This window comes from Myotis myotis, unplaced genomic scaffold (genome assembly GCF_014108235.1).
Source record: "Myotis myotis isolate mMyoMyo1 unplaced genomic scaffold, mMyoMyo1.p scaffold_m19_p_2, whole genome shotgun sequence".
In the NCBI taxonomy this organism is placed as follows: domain Eukaryota; kingdom Metazoa; phylum Chordata; class Mammalia; order Chiroptera; family Vespertilionidae; genus Myotis; species Myotis myotis.
The window spans coordinates 111440539-111460506 of NW_023416324.1; the positions used below are offsets into that span (position 1 = coordinate 111440539).

Here is a 19968-nt window from a genome sequence, read left to right on the forward strand (position 1 = left end):
AAGTGATCATTTTCCACCTCTGTTTCCAAAATTATTGATGTTTCCATGCTACTCTCTTATTGCTGTTTAGAATGGACATTATATTTCTGGGCCTAATATTTTCCATCTGTAAGAGACAGTTTGCCTGAATGAGCTCCATGACTTTTTTTATGCCTTTCATACTGTATAATTTTTTGACTATACATTTAAAAAAAGAAAGCTGCTATTGCAATAAACTTTTTACAAAGTAATCTTTGTCATATAAAACAGGTAAATAAACTAGAATTATTGGGTTTGTTTAACCCAAAGAAAACTTTCAGAGGGCAGAAGGAGGGGAGTGATGTAAAATATAAAAATATGCTTATTTAACATATAAAATGTCCAAATATTTTAAAGGCTGCTACCAAATGGAAGAGAGATTGGACTCAATCTTTCTAACCTCAAGGAATGAAACTGTAACCAATGATAATTTTTAGACTTCTACTCTCTCTCTCATAAGCAGAACCTGCATGGTGCATAAGACTACAGAGTGACTTAGTCTCTGTGAAATTATTAAACCAGAAAACTTTTAAGATCATTTTAAATTGTAATATTCTTTGATTCTATAATAGACTGGTCTTCCATATTAGCCCTATAAAGGAAATTCTATACTTAAGATTGAAAAACTCGGTTCAAGAGTATCCTATATAATAACATCCTAGGTGGCATCACGCCTTCTCGCGATGCCCTTGCACGACGCCCTCATGCAACATCATCACAAGATGGCCACTACAAGAGGGCTGCTACAAGATGACTGGCAGGGGACGTCAGTTGGGGGCAATCAGGCTGGCAGGGGAGCAGTTAGGGGGCAATCAGGCTGGCAGGCAGAAGTGGTTAGGGACAATCAGGCAGGTGAGCGGTTAGGAGCCAGCAGTCCTGGATTGTGAGAGGGACAGTCAGACATCCCCCAAGGGGTCCCAGATTGGAGAGGGTTCAGGCCAGGCTGAGGGACACCCCTCCAGCGCATGAATTGTGTGCACCTTGCCTCTAGTCCTATATAATAATCCTATATAATAAAAGGCTAATATAAAAATAGACCAAAAAAAGAACAACCAAACAATCAGTTGCTATGACATGTGCTGACCACCAGGGGGTGCACACAGAACATGGCGGGCATCAGAAGCAGGCAGCAGAGCACGGAACATGGCAGGTGTTGGCCATGGCGAGATGGTGGAGCAGGTGAGCGGAGGCACCAGACCAAGGCAGGACACCAGTCGCTGTCATCGGGGCAAGCCTCTGGTGGTTACTGAAAATTCTTTGCTCCTGTGCACCGCGGTCCCACCCGGTGCTCACACCTGCTGCTGGCCCTGTTCTCACCTGCTGCCAGTGTTCAGCACTGGCCCTGATCACCCCTCAGGGCTTCTCCACCTCCCCCTGCTCCTGAGGGATGATTGGGGCAGCAGTGGAATGACTGGTCACTATGACACGCACTGACCACCAGGGGGCAGATGCTCTATGCAGGAGCTGCCCCCAGCCTGCAGGCCCCAGGCCAGCCAAGGCAGGTGACAGTGGGGGCCTCCCCGATCTCCCTGCCAGTCTCCGCACATATTGGCCAGGCCTAGGGACCCTATCCATGCATGAATTTCATAATTATCACTTCAATCATCGGTGAATAGGTGAAAAATATATGGGCATGAGGCAAAGAAGGGGACATGAGACACCTAAATCATTCTAGTAGACCTGAGAGGCCCCATCTCCTGGAAATACTGGCTTTTACCTGTAATGTTCCTGTAGCTACCATGCTCAACAACAGGCTGGTTAGGTGTGTTGAGAGCAACCTCTGGACCAACTTAAGAACCTGACTGTCTCCTTATCTTTCAGATGTTCACCTCCACAATATTTGCTGTGATCGGATTCTTGGGGGCTGGATACTCATTTGTCATCTCAGCTATCTCCATCAACAAGGGTTCTAAATGTCTCATGGACAATAGCACATGGGGCTACCCCTTCCATGACGGGTAAAGTACACTCTGCAAGGGGCACAGTCAGATAAATGGCCAAAGGGGAGATGCTGCACATATATATCCTGTCATCTTCATTTGCAAGTCTCAGGCATGCTGCTCTGTGAGGCATAGCTGCAGTGTGTACTGGAGTAAAGCTGCCAAGATCTCAGCTCTAACTGCTGCTTTGACAGAGACCAAGAGAAATAATGAAAGGGGGCACCTCAGCTGGCCTGAGGGAAGGAGATTTGTGGTGTTTCTGCTGACATTCAAAGTTTATTAGCAGACACATGAGACAACTAATAATATTAATAAACAGGGAGAACTGGCTTCCATTAAAAATATAACAATGGAAAACAAGAACAATTATTCACTAACAGGCTCAAAGGTTTTCACTAATATCCCAAATGACCTATAACTAAACAGATTTTTAAGGTGCAAATTTACAGCTAATGACATTGGAAACATTGTAGATTCTTCATGAGAGTTAATGTCAACAGAAATCTTTAAAATAGCATTTAATATTTTCATTGTTCTTTGTAAAAAGCTTCCTTTTTGTGATAGCCAGTTTTGCTCAGCAGTTAGAGTGTTGGTCTGCAGACTGAATGGTCTCAGGTTTGATTCCGGTCAAGGGCATGTACATATATCAGTGCAAGCTCAATCCTGGGGCACATGTGGGAAGCAACCAATTGATGTGTCTCTCTCACATTGATGTTTCTCTCTCTCTGTCTCGCCCCCCTTCCTTCCATTCTCTCTAAAAATCAATGGAAAAAAATATCTTCTGGTAAGGATTGACAACAAGAAAAAAAAAATACTTATCTTCTTGCCCCGGCAAGAAGTTAGAGCATTGAAGTGTCTTGGGTTCAATTCCAAGTCAGGTCACATACCTGGGTTGCAGGTTCCATTCCCCACCCCGATTGGGATTTATGGGGGAGATAACCAATTGATGTGTCTCTCTCATACCAGTGTTTCTCTCTCTCTACCCCTCCTTCCTTCCTTCCACTCTCTCTAAAAAAAAATCAATGGGTAAAAAATATCCTCAAGTGAGGATTAACAAAAAACCCACAACTTTCTTTTTCTTGTTTGTTTTTAACAAATTTATAATTTAATATCCATAACAACCCCAAAGGGTAATTTACTTCCTGCCAAGATAGGCTTAAGAAATTTGACTAGCTTTAACTAAGTCAGACCGCCATCTGGGGGCAAAGGCACAGCTCAAATTCACATTTTCTGACTTTCAAGCTTAGTCTCCTTATATTACACACTAGAGGCCTGGTGCATGGATTCATGCACTGGTGGGGTCCCTCAGCCTGGCCTGTGCCCTCTTGTAATCTGGGACCCCTTGGGGGAAGTGAAGCAGCAGTTCCCAGCTTACCCCTACTTCCTAACTGTGCAAAATTCCATTGTTAGAAATCTTGCTATGTGCTCTTTATAGGTTATACTAGTATTTGCTTTTAATGTTAAGAATAAAGATATCCTGTTTTCACTTAAACCTCTTGAAATATTATAAAACAATGCATGTTCACTAATACAGAAGTTGAGAGTTCAGGCCAGAACTCTTAGCTACTTGAATTTTATTTTCCTTCCCCAACAATTTGCTAGATGCTTGCACTGTTCTCTGCTCTCTATGGCATTCCCAGGCCCAGTAGTGAAGCGGCAGGTGGCCAGGAAGGAGCCCAAGTCTGGGCCGGGTGCCACACCACACCCGCTCATCCTAGCCCCGCTGCACCTGCCACCGCCGCTGCTTGGTAGTGCTGCTGTGGAGGAGGAAGAGGCTTGCGCTGCTGAAGCTGCACTTGCTAGCTGTGAGCCCAGCGTCTGGTGTCCATCTGTCAGCTGAGTGGTGCTCCCGCTGTGGGAGCGCACTGACCACCAGCGGGCAGCTCCTGTGTTGAGCAACTTCCCCCTGGTGGTCAGTGCGCATCATAGTGACTGGTCAACCAGTCATTTGGTCGTTCAGTTGCTTAGGCTTTAATATATATAGATTCTCTGCCTCTACACTGCAATGTCCAATATGGTAGCCAGTAGCCACGTGTAGCTATTTAAATTTAAATTCATGTAAATGAAATAGAGTTAAAAACTCCTCAGTCACATTAGTCATCTTTCAAGCACTCAGTGGCCACACATGGCTAGTAGTGACTGTACTGAATATCACAGACACAAAGCAGCTCCACCATCACAGCCAGCCTACCAGACAGTGCTCATGGACTTGAACCTCCATGAGGGCTGGGACCATTTCTTCTCTGTTCACTGCTGCAGCCCCTCTGCCCAGCACAGTGACTGATGCACCCAGAGGGTCAGGAAAGATGGTTGTTAGGTCCTCCTGCACATGGAGGATGGGTTCATTACTAGAAAACCTATAGGGCACTGGTTTATTAACTCAAACCTTTTCATTAATTTACAGTGAAAAGTTAAGAACCCAGAGCAGGCTTCAGGGAGGGGAGGTGGCGGTACTGGTTATGACCTGAGGTCCACAAGTTTCACATAAAATATCTCCACCCTTCTCTATAGCTGAACAGGAATACACGGCCTCTAATATCCTCATGCCACAGGCAGGGATTCCCAAATTTACTGTGAAAAGCCCTCTCATCTCAAAGAGGACTGCTGGGGCTCCCCTGCCATGGGAGGGCTTGTATATTTGTTTAACTATGGAGTAAGTACAGGTGACAGCATCAGCGCAGCACAGAATATGGTTTTCTATTTACCTGTTACTTGAATGATACTATCCTGGATGAACTTAAGACTGGTTAGAGTAAATCTATGTACAAAACAAAGGGGAAGAAAGGAAACACAACAGATGCCAAGTCACACTCCCAGGCAGTGGTCTCACATGTCTGACATTAAGGGCTAAGCACCTCCAACCCTGCTTGTGGTGCCATGGGATGGGTGGCCCCGCTAAGGAGTAACAGATTGTCTGTGGGCCAGCAAAGGAAATGCCAACTTGGGGAAAGGACAGGAAACCAGTTTTCAAAGTACTCAGTGTTTGTCCTTCTGGCAAAGCCAGTTTTCATTCACATCACACTATGATATATTGTACGTTATTCTGTGATAGACACTGTTGTATATGTTATTTAATCTACTCCTCACAACAACTAATAGGTCCATCAATAGGTCTCAGATGAGAGAGTTCTTATATAATAAAAGAGTAATGTGCAAATTGACCCTAATGGAGGAACAACTGGTCGCTATGACATGCACTGACCACCAGGGGGCAGACGCTCAATGCAGGAGCTACCCCTGGTGGTCAGTGCACTCCCACAGGGGAAGCTCCACTCAGCCACAAGCAGGGCTGATGGCTACAAATGCAGCAGCGGTGGCAGGAGCCTCTCCCGCCTCCTCGTCAGTGCTAAGGATGTCTGACTGAGGACTCCCGGGCTGCCAGAGGATGTCTGTCTGCCAGCTTAGGCCCAATATCCCAGGGAGCGGGCCTAAGCTGACAAGTGGACATCCCCCGAGGGGTCCCGGACTGCAAGAGGGCACAGGCTGGGCAGAGGGACCTCCCTGAGTGCATGAATTTTCATGCACCAGGCCTCTAGTTTAATAATAAAAACAAAGTGGGATCAATTTTGCAGCAAGCAAGAACATTTCAGAATTCTCTACCACCTCTGCCCACTGTATGACTTTGATTAGGCTCTAAAAGGAGAAAGGTTTACATACCTAAACATCTACACAGTGGCTGCAAACTAGCAAATAATCAAAAGTTGCTCTATAGGGTTGTGTTACAGAACCATACCTACTATACTTTCCAGGTGACTTATAGGTAAGAGTGGTTGTGACTGTTCATGGTTTTTCCCTCATGGCTGACTTTAGAATTTAATCCCACATACAATGAAAGTCCACTCTCTGCAAGGAGTGAAATATGGCCCAACTGGAAGGCTTTCAATAGGGTGGACCCAGGCAGAGTGCATCACTGCATCCCCTGCCGTCTACATCCTTCCCTCAGCGGTGCAATCTCCCTCATCCTGTAGCCCACTTTCTGAGACAGAAACTCACATTCTTTGTTGACCTATCTCCCACTACCAGCTCCAAACCTTCCCTGGGACTGTAGAGGCCCATCTTGAGTTTCCTGCAACAATAAGTGAACCTTTGGTGCTTAGTGTTTTTCAGTTAACAAAGTACTTTCACCCACAGTGTCTCATTCAATCCTCCCCAAAAGCTTTGGGATTATGAGCTCTCCTTCAGAGGGTATAGCTGAGACCCAGAGAGTTGACAAGTGACTTACCTGAAAGAATCCTATTTCTTCATGACTGAAGTTTGAATCTAAGTTTCTAACTCCAAGTCACAGTGCTTTATCTTGAGCACAATTCATACTGATTGGCACTATTGCTTTTTGTATAAAATCCACCTAGCAGAGTTCAGAGGCCTCCTGTCTCCTGTCTTTTTTACTGGGCCAAGGACTCTTCTTATCCATCAGATCCCAATGTGTAAGCATCACAGCAGCTGTCGTCATAGCTGCAATCCTAACACATACACATCTGCTTAGGGAGTGAGAAAGAGTAATCATTGTATGAGCCCAAACAAAAGCACTCAAGACAGTTGCCAGCCACTCTTTCCTTGTCACAAAATGGCAGTGGCAGCAGCTGCTTGTCCCTCCTCTTCCTTTCCTTCCTCCTCCTGTTAAGGACTAAGGGCCAAGTATTTTACACACATTATCTCAATTAAACTTCCTAATAAATATGAGAAGAATTCTTATCCCTGAAGTAGAAAAATGAAGTTCAAAAGGTTAATTTGCTGAGGGCTCCCAGCTAGTATTTAGTAGAAAGAGAATTAATAAACCAACAAACAAAATAAAAACACTTGGCAATACCCTACTTTATGCTGATGCTTGTCCCAGCATGCAGGAAAAGGGGACAGACATGGTTCCTGCTCTGATGATCACATGGTTACTTAGGATGGCAACACAGACCACACCCTCACAATACAAAAAGGAGTGATATTGAGGAGTTCAAGAAAGCTTCCTCAAGGCAAGTGACTTAGGCTGCTTTCAGAAGATGAGAAGTTTGCCTTGCAGGAGGGAAGGGAAACAAGTTTCAGGCAGAGAGAAAAACAGCCCTGAGGCAACTGGGAAAGGCCTGATATGCCCAGAGAATGGCCAGAAGCTCAGGGAAAATATGGGGGAGAGGGAGAGAAGGGCACCACACAAGTGGTTGACTGAGAGGCAGGCTGGACCTGCAGGACATTAGGAGGCAGCAGAGACAGGCCATGCCCACTTGGGAGCTTCAGGACGATCATGATGGCAGCGGCATGGAGGATGACAGGAGGGCTCAGTAACTGAAGGTTGGAGTAACCATCCACATAAGACCATAAGCACCTGCCAGACAGTGGGTTTGGGGCTGAAAGAAGGAGGCAAGTTTCAGAGACTCTGAGATGGAATCATCAGGATTAGGTGTGAGGAGGAAGGGACCAAGCTGTACTTAGATTTCCAGCTTGGGGCACAAAATCTTCAGTGATGTAGAATTTCCCACTGCTTTCCTCAGAAACGTTTGTTGGTAATCATGTTAAAGGAGCAAAGACAGTTAACTTTTTCTGTCATGAGAACCATACTAAGGAAGCATCCCAAAGAAGGGAAAGAAAACTGGGACACTTTGATATATGCCCTCTTGGCCTCCTTTGAAGTAAGATCTCCTCCCATCCAAAGTCTTCCTTTCTGAGACAATTGGCCACCTCTTCCTTGACCCTGAGCTGCTTGCACAGGGCATGGGGACAGCTGTGGGAGGGAAAATCAGAGGAAAGGCTGAGGACATTCAGCAGTGGGGGAGGGAAAAGGAACATAGGCAAGCACAGCACTCCTTGCCCAGACTGCAAACCTCCCACCAAGACACAGAACTGAATTCAATTAAATGATCTGCCTGGACTTCCAGTTAAGACTGTCTGCATTTGCACTTCAAAGATTACTTATTAGCAAGGAAGCCCATAAAGTGCTTGTGAACACATTCCCTAGAGCTGAGAGCTACATCACATCAGTAGTGTGAGATGGGATAGCATGGCTTGTTCCCAGTTCTCAGGAAGCAAGAAACACACTGATGTTAAGAACTGGCTTTGCTCTTGGCCTGACCAGACTTAGGGTCCAGTCATACCTCGGCACATACCAATGATGTGATCTTGGGTGATAAATTCATGTCTCAGCTCTTTCTCTGTGAAAAGGGATAATAGGAAGCTCTACTTCACAGGTTCAGGCAAGAATAAAATAACAGAATGTACATAAAGCACTTGGCACAACTACTGCCACATAGTGCTTGCTATACTTTCAGCCTTATTATTCACTAGAGGCCTGGTGCACAAAATTCTTGCGGGGGGGGGGGGGCCCTAAGCTCAACCTGCACCCTCTCCAATCTGGGACCCCTCAGAGGATGTCCCAAGGGTTGGGCCTAAACCGGCAGTCAGACATCCCTCTCACAATATGGGACTGCTGGCTCCTAACCACTCACCTGCCTGTCTGCCTGATTGCCCCTAACCACTCTGCATTCCAGCCTGATAGCCCCCTAACCGCTCCTCTGCCGGCCTGATTGACACCTAAGTGCTCCCCTGCCAGCATGATTGTCCCCAACTGCCCTCCCCTAAGGGCCCGATCACCCCCAACTGCCTTCTTCTGTGGAGCTGAGGGGACTGGGGGACTCCAGCTAGATGAGGTGGGACTGAGGGGACTGGGGGACTGAGGTTGGATGAGGCTGGATGCTGCAGGGACTGGATGAGACGGGACTGAGAGGACTGGAGGACTGAGGCTGGATGAGGCAGAGCTGAGGGGACTGGGGGACTCTGACTGGATGAGGCGCTCAGTGCCTGCTGCCCTCTGGAGGGGCTGAGGGAACTGAGCGCCACCATCTTGTGGCTGTGGGCACCGCCATCTTGTGAGGGCATGATGGTCAATTAGCACATTCCCTCTTTATTGGCTGTGGGTGCCACCATCTTTGTGAGGGCATGACCATCAATTAGCATATTCCCTCTTTATTAGATAGGATTTTTATGCATATGACTCACTGCTACAAGGGGAATTTATTATTATGCATTACAACTTTCTAAAATGTATGCTTTTATAATTTGTGACTTAATTTGAATCTTTTATAGCAGTCAAACGAAGATTCAAAGAGAATAACCTCTTTATCATGGTATACATAAACCCTGATTGGCACACTATTATGGAGGTATTTATGTATTTTATCAATCATATTTCAAATAGCCCAAGGAGGTATACTTTCTTAAACAGAGGGATTTGTGTAATGGTTAAGAGCATTGGCTTTGAAGTCAGACAGAGCTCAGATCAAATCCAGGCACTTACATTTCTAGCCTCAACTTTTTAATCTGTGGGTGGGTGTACGTCCATTCATTCAGTGACTATTTCCTAAAGGTGACTCTATGGCAGGTCTTGTTCAAGGAGAGCAGCATGTCCTGTTAGGGCTGGGAAGGAGATGTAAAGCAGCTGGCCCAGGCCCTGGAACACAGGCAGGGCGCAGTAGGTGCAAGCTGCTATCACTTATGGAAATTCCCTGTGCTGGAACTGGGATAGACACAGAGGACATGGTCTCTGTCCTTGTGAGTGTACAATCTGAATAGAAGACAGACAAATCGCCAGACTACGACACAGAATGCTGGGAAGCACCGAAGGGGACCAAAGCCAGGCAGAGTGGCCAGCAAAGCAGTGGGGCTCCCCTGCCCTTCTTTCAGCTGCAAGAAGTGAGTTGCATGAACTTCTTGACGCTCCATTGCGATGTTGATGGATTACTGCTGCTCCATGGGAATGCCCTTCCCAAGAGCAGGATGCTGTAAAACTCCAGCTCAGTAAACTGGCTGTACACTGCCTCAGCTCCCCTTGCTTCACAGAGTGTGGAAACATTATTAGCCCCCAGGTCCAAGGAATATGAGGTTGGAGAGTTGGGCACAGCAATCATTGCTGGCATCTCTGAGAGTCTCAGAACCTGGGAGTTTGGGGGATGGGAGAAGTGCCTGGACCAGCATCTGAGGTGGTTTGTGAATGGGACTGAGAGGACTGTTCCAGGCACCAAACTCAATCCTTGTTTCCAAGTTCCCCGGTGAGCTGATCTCACCACCAGGAGGTGCTAAAGGCACAGTTACCTATAGCAAAACTTTTAAAAAAGGACTTTTCCACTCTCTAAAGCAGTGGTTCTCAACCTTCTGGCCCTTTAAATACAGTTCCTCATGTTGTGACCCAACCATAAAATTATTTTCGTTGCTACTTCATAACTGTAATGTTGCTACTGTTAGGAATCCTTATGTAAATATCTGATATGCAGGATGGTCTTAGGTGGCCCCTGTGAAAGGGTCGTTCGATCGCCAAAGGGCTTGCGACCCACAGGTTGAGAAACGCTGACTAAAGTGAGTTCATGAGAGCTGGGTATGGGACCATCACCTCACAAGCAGGGTGTGAGTGTGCCCACTGCACACACCTTCAGAAGAGGGAAGAACTCAGGACTGCCAATCACTTTATTTCAGGGTCTTCTCTTTACCAAACGTGCCTGGAAAATATTGTCTCCCTGTAACTTCCTATCGTCATCAAGTTTAAAAACTGTAAAGAGGGATAGGACTACATGGAAAAATGCAGAACAGAAAGACGTGTGTTTAAAAATAATAAGTACTGAAAAGAAGTCTTACACAACAATACGTATGGTGTATTATCTCAGTGACTTCCCACAACTGAGAGGTTGCTTTTAGCCTCTTTTATAGATAAAGAAACTGGTACTGCTGCTGGGAAAGGGATATGTAACTTGTGTGAGGAATACACCCTAGTAAGAGGAATGCTTGTATTCAAACTCAAGTCCATTGAAATCCAAAATACCAGACTCTTTCCTTTAGACCAGACAGCTCAGATTAAGTGAAATAACACTAGCATTTATTGAGACGTAACATATGCCAGACACTGTCCTAAGCACTCTACTAGTATCAAGCCTAGTATTAAGTCATTTAATCACAATAATTCTACGATTTCATAGATAATGTTCCCATTTTACAGATAAGTCACACAGCTAGTGAGCAGCTAGAACATGTGCTCTTATGGAAAGGTCCATCGATGCTATGAACAATGTTTTATTTTTAAAGCAAGAGCAAATGCCCTTTCCTTTGTCCTTTCGACTGTTAAATGCCAAAGTATCTTCCATCCGTCCATCATTGCAAACGTTTTTCAAGTTTTTACACAGAATGTATTAAATAAGTTTGTACTGATTACTAAAAGATTCATCATGTCAAAAAGGTCTAAAAACAATAAGGTGGGTGTTGACTTAGTAGCCACATGCAGATGGAGTTTCCCATTGAGGCCTTGGGAGGATAGAGGAGCCATAAAGGAAGACGGGGAGACCAATCTGTGGCTCTGAGAATGTGAGAGGAAGGGTAATGACCCAAAGGACTGACTGTTTTCCTGTGGTTGGCGTTGAAGACAGCGTGCTTCACTTTCCTCCTTCATGCACGACGTGCATTGTCACACAGTGGACTCCTAATATACAGTTTGTAAATGTATTGCAGTTCTCCTATTTCCAAGTTTTTATAAGATACATATTAAGGCAGCAGATTACTTAGTGCTTCTAGTTAATTAAATCTTTTTGCAAGTGGAATTCCCACATGTTGACAAAAATATACTTGAGTCAAATTTACAATTTGCTTAGCATTAGGCCTTTAAAAAAGACAAGCTCTCCCCTTTAACTATGTGACACGATTATACTTTACATGACTTCAGATGGCCACTAGACGTGGCAGAATTGTGTCAAATGTCCAAGTGGTCCCAAATAACAGTAGGTGGAACCAAGCCCAGGTGGTGAGATTCTTTTCCTGGAGTGTCTTCATTTTCCTGGCTCCCCAGTAGATACTGAATTTACCCATCCTCTCAGTCAGCTCACAAAAGTCACTCTGTCACTGAGCTCTATGACCTATGGGAAATCACTTAACCTCTCTGTGCCTCAATGTCTTTATTTGTAAAATAAAATAAAAGAATCATAAGACTTCTATAAGAAATAAAATAGTTATGGGTAGCTCAGTTGTTGATCATTGACCTATAAATCAGGAGGTCACGGTTTGTTTCCCAGTCAGGGGACATGCCTGTGTTGCGGCTCAATCCCCAATGTGGGCATGCAGGAGTCAACCAATCAATGATTCTCTCTCATCATTGATGTTTCCTTCTCTCTCTCCCTTTCCCTTCATCTCTGAAATCAATAAAAACATATTTTTTAAATTTTTTAAAAAGAAATAAAATAGTTAATAGTTTAAAATGTTTGGAACAGGATCTTACACATAGTATATAGTCTATAGACATGTTAGGTATTGTTGTAAAAGTATTGATATTATAGGATATTTTTCTTATGGCACTTATGTTTTTGGATGAAAATATTTCAAAAGAAAAATTATTATTGTGTCTTTCTAGTCTAGGTATTGCCTACATTTTACAGCTGTTTCCTTTCTTTCCCATGCCTCTGACAGGGATCACCTCAATGACAAAGCCTTATGGAGCAAGTGCAGGGAGCCCGAAAATGTGGTGTCCTGGAATCTGACCCTCTTCTCCATCCTGCTCATCATAGCAGTGTTCCAGATGCTTCTCTGCACCATCCAGGTGGTTAACGGCCTCCTGGGGACCCTGTGTGGAGATTGCCGGTGTTGTGGCTGCTGCAGGGTAAGTTGAGGTCTTTGTCCTTACTCCTCAGGATGGGAAGCCAAGGCTGGCCTCCAGCACTAGTGGAATGACAGGGTGGAGAGGGTTGCAGTTACAGAAAGCCACAGCCAGGCTGGACAGTCTGGCAGCCCCCTCTGTCAACCCAGGGAACAGTGACATTGTGTTGCTGGAACCCAGAAACTCTGTCCTCTGTGCATGTTAACATTTCCAGGCTCAAGTTGACCCAAATTTTTAGCTTCACACTCAGTCCTGGAGGCAAAGGACTGGGTATGCATTGATAAATGTGCAGTGATGTCATGTGAAAGTCCCCAAGAAGTGGGCATGTGTCACTGTAGCGCATCACAGCCTGGCCCAAAATGTCCTCCGCATTTTCTAACTAGAGCTACAGAGTGGGCTAAAGTTGCCAAGTAGTATGCAGAACACGCTTCAAGATATTTTATTTTCTCTGTAAAAGAACAGAACATACCAATTAAAAATAAACAACTACATTTTGATGAGATATCTGATATAAAAGAGAGAAATATTCCTAAAGTGGGGGGAAAGGAAAAGTACAAAAAGTTTAGTCTCAAAATTGATGGTAAGTTATCAGCAAGGATATAAAAATAAAAATAAACCTATGGGAAGTAAGATAATGCATTAATTTCAACTAATGACCAAACCAGATCAGACAAAGCTATTTAAATACTCAGATTTGTGTAGGGGGTCGGGGGGAGGTGGGGAGGGCATAAACAACATGGTCCTCTAATTGGAAATTGTGCAAATAAAGTAAATACACGTCTATCTACTTAACATAATATTGTAAAAATAATTCCCTAATTTTAAATGATTCAAATAATTTTCTTTAAATATTTAGCAAGCGGAGAACCAAGATGGCGGCATAAGGTACAGCCCTGTGCGTGCTGCCTCCCACAACAACACTGAAACTGCCAACTATAAGACAAACAGCTATCATTCAGAACCATGGGAAAGCTGGCCCAGTGGAAGCTCTACAACTGGAAGGAAAGAAGAAGAGCATTGAGACTGAGTAGGATGTGCAGAGGCACCAAGAACAGAGGTACGGAGTCCCGCCAGGTGGTCTGCAACTGGATGCGTGTTTTTTTTCAATCAGAAGGGGTTACAAACTCTCAAATCCACTGAGCTTGTTTGGGGCGGGATTTTGAGGTCCCAGACCTATACGGGGAGAGGTGGGACGGCCTTGCAGCGGGTCGGAGAGCGAGGGTGGCTTTCTTGCAGAGCTGCTCGCCAGCACTCAGGGACGCTGAGACGAGGAGTCACGGAGAGGCGAGGAGTCCTGGAGATGCCATTACTCTTTGCTCCGCCCTGGTGATTCCGGGAGACCCCACCCTACTCAATTTACATCCCCACCCAAGCTGTGCCAGTGGCACAAAAGGAACCACCTGCGCATTTGCAGCTTAACCCAACAAACTGTAGATTTCAACTCCTTGCATACATAAGGGACACACTCAAGAAGCAGAATCAGGTTCGGAGGAAGCCAGAGCCGGACCCAGCTGGGCCGGTGACATGGAACCACTGTACCAGCAAATGCACAAGCAGGTCCACCAGATCCAGTCTCACATGGGACGCTGGGAGAGGGCAGACAAGCAGTCTGTGCACTTAGTTAAAAACAAAATCCAAGCAAGCATACCAGATATTCAGCCACCAAGAACGCCTGGAGATTTTGTCTAGCAAGGAGCCGCCCAACAAAAGACAGAATGCCAAACTTCATGTTGACCAGTTAAAGTATGATCTCCAGCACCTGCAGACTGCTCTCAGAAACTTCCAGCATCTACGATACACAAGGGAGCAGCAGGAGAGACAGTGAGAGGAGCTTCTGACTCGCACCTTCACCCCCAACGTGGGATGCGGCGCCCCCTGCAAGGCTGAGACGGCCTCTGTGAGGCTGCGCCGGCCCCTGGGAAGCCGAGAAAAATACCACATGATCTCACTCATTTATGGATAATAAAGACCTTTATAAACTGATGAACAAAAATAGATACAGAGGCAGAGCAGCATCGAACAGACTGTCAAACTACAGTGGGAAGCCTGGGGAGGGTTGGGGCGGGGGGTAAGAGATCAACCGAAGGTCTTGTATGCATGCATATAAGCATAACCAATGGACACAAGACACTGGGGGGTAGGGGAGGCCAGGGGAATGTCAAGGGGGGTAAAAAAGGAGACATATGTAATACTCTTTGTAATACTTTAAGAAATAAAACAAAATTAAAATAAATAAATAAATAAATAAATAAATAAATAAATAAATATTTAGCAAGCATTATATGTCTGTAAGTCAAAAGTTGTGTGTGTGTGTGTGTGTGTGTGTGTGTGTGTGTGTGTGTGTGACACATACAGCTATATAGAGAGGTATTCCATTGGGAAGGCTGCATCCTGCCCTTGTCTTCTCTTCCCCCAGTTCCCCCAGTTCTTCACCCAGAAAATGTTACCTAATTTCTCATATATCCTCCCAGAGTTTCTTTTTTATTGTTTTTATTTCCCTTACCTTGAAAGGATTTTATCAAAACTTATCACTAATGTTTATGAGATAGTGTTATTTAAAAAGAGCAAAATACAAAATAGATGTATGCAGGATATAAAAGTATGTAAATAAGAAAAAAACAATACTTTAAATAAAAAAGACCTAAAGGAAATCCAACTAAAGTGTTAAATAATAGTTGCTTGTGGGTAAGAAGGCTTTTATTTTTGTTCTTCTTCCTACTTTATATAATTTAATATCTAACCATTATATATTTTAAAATATAAAAGAGTAAACAAAAAGTTCCAGAAATCTACTGTAAAATGCATATATTATAAGTAAATTTTACTGGATATTGATTTTTTTTCTATAAATTTTCAATTCTATTGTGTTGTATTTAATTTTTTTTGTCAATAAACACAATTGGAGAGAAAACTACCAGTTATTCATCAAAATTATTTTTATGATAGCAGTGAGAATATTGAGCACTTGAATCTTGTGATTCCTCCTAAATGAATTCTTGCTTTCTGAATCAGAAATTTTATTTCAAACACCAATATTATTTATTTGCCTGCTTTCACACTTTATAGTTAGGTAGAAAATTTTTATTGCAAGACTTATTGAAAATACAACTGCTCTTTGAATACAAGATAGTAGTTTACTAAATCTGAGGATTATCTGTAAATATAACCACATACCCATAAATGTCAGTACATTGACTCTTTTCAGTGAGTGTCATTTACTCAAATATCATATTTTTGAAATTTTAATGAATAAATCATTGATAGGCAAAAGGCAGTAGATGGTGAATGAACCCTGTTGAAATTCCCTCCCACCCTTTCTCCTTTCCTTCTTCCCTTATTTCCTTCCTTCCTTCTTCATCTTTTTATTTGGAAAACTTCAAATCTATATAAATTTCAGAAGAATACTGCAATATACACCTGATCTTTTTCACCTGGGTATACAAGTTGTTCAATTTTGGCTCACTCTCTCTTTTTTAACCACTGGAAAGTATTTTGTAGACATTGTGGAACTTCATTACTAAATATTTTGGTGCACGTTAAACTCAGTCTGGTGAGGATTCCTCTCTAGTTGCCAATTTGCCTCTCAGAGAGCAGGTCAGCATTACCCCCCACCCCCCAGTAGGTCGCTGAGGAAAGACAGAAAGACAGAAAGATGTGGGCTCTCTCAACAGTTATTTAATAGCTGAATTACCCACACAAGCTGCCTAACTTCTCAGAGCCATAGTTATCGCAACCACCTTTACTGAACTTCTACAGAAAGTGAGCAGAGTAGATTCATTCATCCAGGCAGAAAATATTTATGAGAGGTTCCTGAGTCTGGCACAATCCTCGAAAGAGGCAAGAAATAAAAATGTGCTTTAAAATCCAAGCCATGGCCTGGGATGAGTGACAGCTAGGCAGTCTTGGCCAAGTCAGTTGCCCTCATCTGTTTCTTTGTAAAACGTGATTGTTAGACTAACTTCGCAAAGTTGTTGACTGAGCGTCTAATATGGGGTAATTAATACACATTCATTTGAACAGTTAAAAGGCTCGGTAAATTGCACTGATTGTTATTTACTAACAGCATGAAAATCAGTGAGGCAGCATAGCTTCCAGAAAAGGAACACAATCTCTGAGTTCAGCCTCCCTGGGTTCAAATCCTGGCTACTTAGCTGTGGCTTTAGAGGCATCACTTGAACTCTCTGTGCTTCTTATAGAAGTTGTTTTTAATAATAACTGATGCAAAATAAAATGAAGCTTCAACTCCTATAACCTAAACACAGTCAAAAGATTAAATAAAGCTCTGAAACAAAGTCAGAATAGAATATAAATATCCAATAAGTAACCAATGAGGGGCAGGAGTAATCACAGAAGAGGTGACAGAGAATGGAGGGAAAGGGGAGAAGTAAGCCAAAAAAATGATGTCATACTTAATTAACTTTTTCTACCTTCTAGAGAGATGGACCAGTTTAAACCTCTGTGATGACTTTCTGTTAACTCAATGGCATGTGAGAAGACATTCAAAATAATCTCTCTTTGGGGTTGTCTGTTTCCATCTTAGCTCAACTTGGCGCTTTATGTTAACTTTGAATAAAAAAACAGATTGCCCACATAAGTTAGATTTATAAATCTTTCAAATTAGCTTCCCTTTAGAATGGAAGAGTTGGTAAAAAGCTAATTTTTCACAACTTTTTCTTCAAGAATGAAAAATGGATGTCACCTGTACTACCACACTGCTTCTTTGTATATATGGGTGTTTATGTTTATTGGAAGTTTAACATAATTGAAAGGATAAAATCACTTTAAAATGAGCAACGAAGACCAATTTTGTTGTCAGGATTTCTGGAAAAAAAGAATGACTGACTGACCTGTCAAAAATAATTTTAATTGCTGTCCTTTGGCTAACTTGTTTGAACTAATTGTAACTGCTCATTTGAATAAGCGTTTCCTTATAAATATTACATTAAAATACTAATTCAGTGGTAAGATAATAAAGATGGTGAGTGTTTCGGGAAGGAGGGGCAAAAGGTTGCTTCCTTTAATCAAACAAAAAATATGTTTTAAAAGTTGATTTTTTTTAAATAACTTGTCAGCCAATGGCCCAGGGTTAAGATAATAGATATTATTAATTCTATGTGTTATGACACTAAGACTTTAGTTTTATGGGTCAGGCACTAATATACAGTTAAATCCATTGTGTTGATTTAAGTTCAAACTTCAACTGCATCATATACTAGCTTGGAATCCTGTGAAAGTTACTTTCTAAGTCTCAGTTTCCTCATCTGTAAAAGGACGGTTAAGAAATGTCGAAGTCCCAAGGATGAAACCGGGAGGCCTGTGCGATTGTCCACATGGCTTGTGCACAGTGAGGACCTCAGAGGGAGTTACAAGCCAGCAAGTCTCACCTCTGCACCTGCCAAGCTCATAGGCACACTGACAATGGGGCTTCTTTTAGCCATTAACAAAGCAGTTACCAATCACCCCTGAGTGTTGGCCACTGGGGGAATCACCACTGAAGACTCGAGGAGTTACACATCTTTTGATTTTGCCCTCACTATAATGAGATCTCTGAGATCAGAGGTCGAATCTGGCACTCAACAGGAAGAAGGAGGAAAGGCAGGCAGTTACGCATTACGGTCTCCTTGAGGGACCTATAAATACACACACACACACATACACACACACACACACACACACACAGTTTCAAATGCGTTAAGACCTCTTGTTCTCAAATGTGGCCAATCATCACAATCACCCAGGAAATGTTCTAAAATTATGATTCCTGAGCCCCAGCATAGACCTACTGCATCTGAAATCTCAGGCATGAGGCATGGATGTCTATCTCTGGTGTTACTTACTTTTTAAAGCTGCTGAGTTTTAAAAACTAAAAACTAGCCACTGTGAGCAACCATTGACTAGACCACAGACTGGCAGGCACCAAGGATGAAAAGGAGTCAGACCCCACTGGGAGCTCACACTCTACAGATCACTGTTAACCCAAGGTAGTATATGCCGAATCCTAAAGGGTCACACTGGTAACTATGTGCCAGAAGTTCAGAGACAGCAGAGCATTGGGACTGACTCATCAACCTAAGTTCTTTGTTGAGGAAATAAGAATGTGGATGAGGCATCACTTCCTTATTTAGGGCTTTTCATTGAAACACATTTTAGAAATGAAGGTTTGTATTCATCACCAAATACAGTTTCATTATTTTATAATTAAAGAAGTGACACACTACTTTGATAAATGTTTACACAAAAGCCATTTTCCAAATGCAATTACTATAAAATTGGGAAAAATAGCTTGCCATGGATAAGAGGACTTGGAAGGAAGAGACAGGAAACAAAGGGTAAGGTTGAATGGGCCCTTCCTTTGCAGATCCTCCCATACACACACACACACACACACACACACACACACACACACACACACACCAAGGTTGGTAATAAAATTGTCCAGAAATTTTCCTTATGTGAGTTCCTAACTTGGTATTGCTTTCTTGAGTACGTGATTTGTGTCTCTACATTTTGGAGTACAAAAGCACAAAGGAAAGGACAGTATCTCATCCGAGGCTACACCCCAGTGCCTAACAAGGAACCTAGCACATAGTAGGCAATCCATAGATGCGCTGTGTCAGTGGAGGTGCCCAGAGCCCACGCCATTTCTCCTACACCCTCAGGCTGAGTAAGGTAGTGCTCCTGGCCCTGAAATAAACTGTAAGAAGATTTCCATACTGAGCCAGGAAAAAAAAGTAGGAAGTGGGCATCTGAGCTACAAATTGAACTGAGGGACTGACATGAGCTCATGGATCCATGACAGGCCCATGAGTATAGAAGTTTAAACTGTGTTTCCTACAACTGCATGTGGTTCCCGACTCTGAGCACATGGCACTGGGCGTTAACCTGGGCCGTTTGTGGAACTCTCCCTCTGCCTCAGTCCTACTGAGTCTATGAGCATAAGGCCAAAGGCCTACCTGGTAGGTGTCTGCCCAGGAATGAGGACAGCTCTGCTCTGAACAGCTTAAGGAAGACACTAGGACTCTGGAGATCTCCAGTGGGGGACCAAAACCCCCAAACAAACCTGAACACCAATGGTTAGGTGGACCATCCCAACCAAATGGGATCATCCCAATTATCACATCATACCTCTTTAATGGACTAAGACCCAGGTGGTGGCAGGATATGACTGAGGACTTTGTTTTGGCCTCAGGCAAAACACATGTGAAGTACACACAAACCCAGGGTAACTGTCTTGGCACACACCTACACATATTGTAATCCATGGAGTTTATTCATCTAAAAGGTGAGATGGGACAAAAGTAAGAAGAGGGAAGAAGTGACAGAGGTAGAAGACAAAGAGGAGAAATAAGGGTTTAGAACAATTTATGGGAAAGGACCACTGATTGTACTCCAAGGAGAAAAAAT

At 43.4% G+C, this 19968-nt stretch overlaps 1 protein-coding gene across 1 annotated transcript in view; it reads left to right on the top strand.

The window, feature by feature from the left end:
• LOC118675635 (transmembrane 4 L6 family member 4-like) overlaps positions 1-19968 on the top strand; it is a 39215-nt gene that overhangs the window by 17652 nt on the left and 1595 nt on the right. Inside the window, exons 3-5 of the mRNA XM_036348496.1 lie at positions 1840-1976; positions 12378-12567; positions 13421-13469. Of these exons, the coding sequence (XP_036204389.1) occupies positions 1840-1976; positions 12378-12567; positions 13421-13469 (376 nt within the window). The remainder of the gene's footprint in view (positions 1-1839; positions 1977-12377; positions 12568-13420; positions 13470-19968) is intronic.